At 59.1% G+C, this 2,954-nt stretch overlaps 1 protein-coding gene across 1 annotated transcript; it reads left to right on the plus strand.

The window, feature by feature from the left end:
- Positions 1 to 249: 249 nt before the first annotated feature.
- On the plus strand, positions 250 to 1,838 carry ETH_00036000 (ATP-dependent RNA helicase, putative; the record flags this gene model as incomplete). Its single annotated transcript, XM_013379879.1, has 4 exons — positions 250 to 333; positions 527 to 650; positions 881 to 1,148; positions 1,352 to 1,838. 4 exons carry the CDS (start codon positions 250 to 252, stop codon positions 1,836 to 1,838), a joined length of 963 nt encoding a protein of 320 aa, XP_013235333.1.
- Positions 1,839 to 2,954: the final 1,116 nt, after the last annotated feature.

Here is a 2,954-nt window from a genome sequence, read left to right on the forward strand (position 1 = left end):
GGGGCGGGGCGTTGCTGCAGCAGCAGCAGCAGCAGCAGCTACTGCAGCAGCAGCAGCAGCACCTGCAGCAGCAGCGGCAGTGCTGAGATAGGAACACCAAGAACAACTTAAAACAGCAAGCTAACACAGAGCAGGGTGCAGTTGGCTGCTCCGTAGCTGCTGGCCGCCACGCGCAAACTTCCGGGGTTTAGGGTTTAGGGTTTAGGGTTTAGGGTTTAGGGTTTAGATTTTGTGCGCAGAATTGGGTGCATGAATGAATTTACGAAACTAACCGGGGAGGGGGCGGTGCTGCTCTCCACAGACGTAGCGGCCAGGGGCCTGAACCTGCCCGAGGTAAACCCTAAACCCTAAACCCTAACCCCTAAACCCTAAACCCTTTCTTCGTGAGCCCTTCGTCTTGCGGGGGCCGTTGACAGCGCGTGCGACTGGCGGCTTCGGCCCCGCAGTTTGCGATCCTGGCCTCAGGCCTCAGACTCCGTGGCTACGGTTTAGGGTTTAGGGTTTAGGGTTTAGGGTTTGGACGCAGGTGGACTGGATACTGCAGTTCGAACCCCCGCAGCAACTCGAGGAGTACATACACCGCATAGGCCGCACGGCGCGCCTCGGCAAACAGGGGCGGGCGCTGCTGTTTCTGTTGGAGAGCGAGAGAGGTACCTAAACCCTAGACCCTAAACCCTAAACCCTAAACCCTAAGCCCTCGCTGCGCAAGCATGCCTGTGAGTGCTGAATCGTCAGAAGCGGCCTGAGGAGCTGCTGCTGCTCCCCCGCTGCCTTCAGTGCTGCGGCGGCCTTTGTGGCGGGCCTTCGCCAAGGGCTACTTTAGGGTTTAGGGTTCCGGGTTTAGGGTTTAGGGTTTAGGGTTTAGGGTTTGGCCCCGCAGAGTACGTGGACTACCTGGCCTCCCGCGGCCTTAAACTCAACGAGCTCTCCACCGCCCGACTCTGCGAGTCGCTGCTGCAGCGGGCACCCCCCAACGTGGGCCTAGCGCAGCCAGACCGCAGCAGCAGCAGCAGCAGCAGCAGCAGCAGCAGCTTTAGCCCGCAGCAAGAGGCGTCTCTGCGCTTTCTGGTTCGGCAGTTCTGCGAATTTGTGGCGCCAAGGCGAAGACTGATGGAAGCCGCCAGAAAGGCTTTCTTATCTTCCGTCAGGTGCAGCCCCCAAACCCTAAACCCTAAACCCTAAACCCTAAACCCTAAGGCTTAAGTAGCACAGTTCCCGTACTCGTTTGCCGGGCACCGAGGGTTCTCCTTCGCTCTTTTTGGCCTAGGCTGTTGCGCAATGACTGGGAGCTTTGCATCTAGGCCTCCTTCCGAGGGTTTAGGGTTTAGGGTTTAGGGTTTGGGCTGCGCAGGGCCTACAAGACCTACAGCAAGGACCAGCGGCACATTTTCAATTCTTCGAAATTGCCGCTGGGGCCTTTAGCCACAGCCTTTTGCATTAAAGAGTCTCCTAAGGAAATAGCTGGCCACTTGCACCGCACCCCGCAGCAGCAGCAGCAGCAGCAGCAGCAGCAGGGGGAACGCCGGAAGCGGAGGCGCGCGGACGGGTTTGGGGCGCAGAAAAAGCAACGGACCAGCAGCAGCAGCAGCAGCAGCAGCAGCAGCGGCAAGCAGCAGCAGCGGGAGAAGGCAAAGCAACATAGAGAACACCAGCAGCAGCAGATTGAGGTGGTCCCCAGCAGCAGCAAAAGCAGCACAAGCGCAGCAGCACGCGCGGTGCAGATGTTGCAGGCACGGGGAGAGCTGCTGCAGCAAAGCCACAGCAGCAAAACCAGCAGCAGCAGCAAGGCGAAGCAGCAGCCACGAGGGAGAGACTGGAAAGCCAAAAAGAAAGCCTGAAGAGTTCGGAGGTGCTGCTTTAGCCCCTGCACGCTGCTGCTGCTATTGCAGCAGCAGCAGCAGCAGCAAAGCTGTGGCTTGAGGGCTGTGGAGAGCGGGCAGAAGCAGGCAGCGGTTGCTGCTGCTGCGGTGCTGCTGTGCTGCATCATTCGCAGGTTTTGCTGCAGTAGTTTCTGAAAGTGCAGCAACAGCAGCAGCAGCTGCTGCTGCACCAAAAGACTCTAACGAAGCTGGAGGAACAATGTTTACAGCTTTCGAGGGTTTAGGGTTTAGGGTTTAGGGTTTAGCGCTCTGTGGCTGCGCCAGGGCACAGCAGCCTTAAAAGCTGCCCAGTTGGGGATGGAGCACTGCAGCAGCAGCACTGGCTGCCGGTCTTCCCATTGCGCAGCAGAATCAGCCTCTTGCTGCTGCTGCTGCTGCTGCTGCTGGTCTTGCTGCTGCTGTTGCTGCTGGTCCTGTTGCTGCACGTCCTGCTGCTGTCGCCGCTGCGGGTCTTGCACCTGCACGGCGTGCTGCGTCTGCTGCTGCTGGTCTTGCTGCTGCTGCAGCTGATGTTGCTGCTGCACATTCTGCTGATGCTGCAGCCGCTGGTCTTCCTGATGCACATCTTGCTGCTGCTGCAATTGGTTCTGCTGCTGCTGGCACTGCTCTTGCTGCTGCTGCTGCTGCACAATGGCTAAACAGATTTTGGGTTTGTCCATGCCTGGAGGCAGCAAGAAGGACATCTCCATTTGCTGCTGCTGCTGCTGCTGCTGCTGCAACAAAGTAACAACGTCAGCGATCGGTGGAGTATCTCCTGAATAGACAGGCAGCAGCAGCACATCCTCCTCACTACGCCCATTCTGCTGCTGCTGCTGCTGCTTGGGGACTTCGATGCAGCCGCAGCAGCAGCAAACGGACCCACATGAAGAAGTGTCCAAAAGCAGCCGCTGAGCAGCCACAGCCAGTGCGCACTCCTGCTGCTGCTGCTGCTGCTGCTGCTGGGGGTCTTCTGCAGCTCCTTTGACGCGGCGCAGCAGCACACTGTGGGGCTCAATCCACCGAGGCCACAGCGAAGCAATAAAAGAGGCTGTTGCCACTTGCAGGGGCCCTTGGGGGGCCCCCTGGGGGCCCCCA

Source organism: Eimeria tenella, genomic scaffold, assembly GCF_000499545.2.
Source record: "Eimeria tenella Houghton genomic scaffold, Eth_scaff4119, whole genome shotgun sequence".
Lineage (NCBI taxonomy): Eukaryota > Apicomplexa > Conoidasida > Eucoccidiorida > Eimeriidae > Eimeria > Eimeria tenella.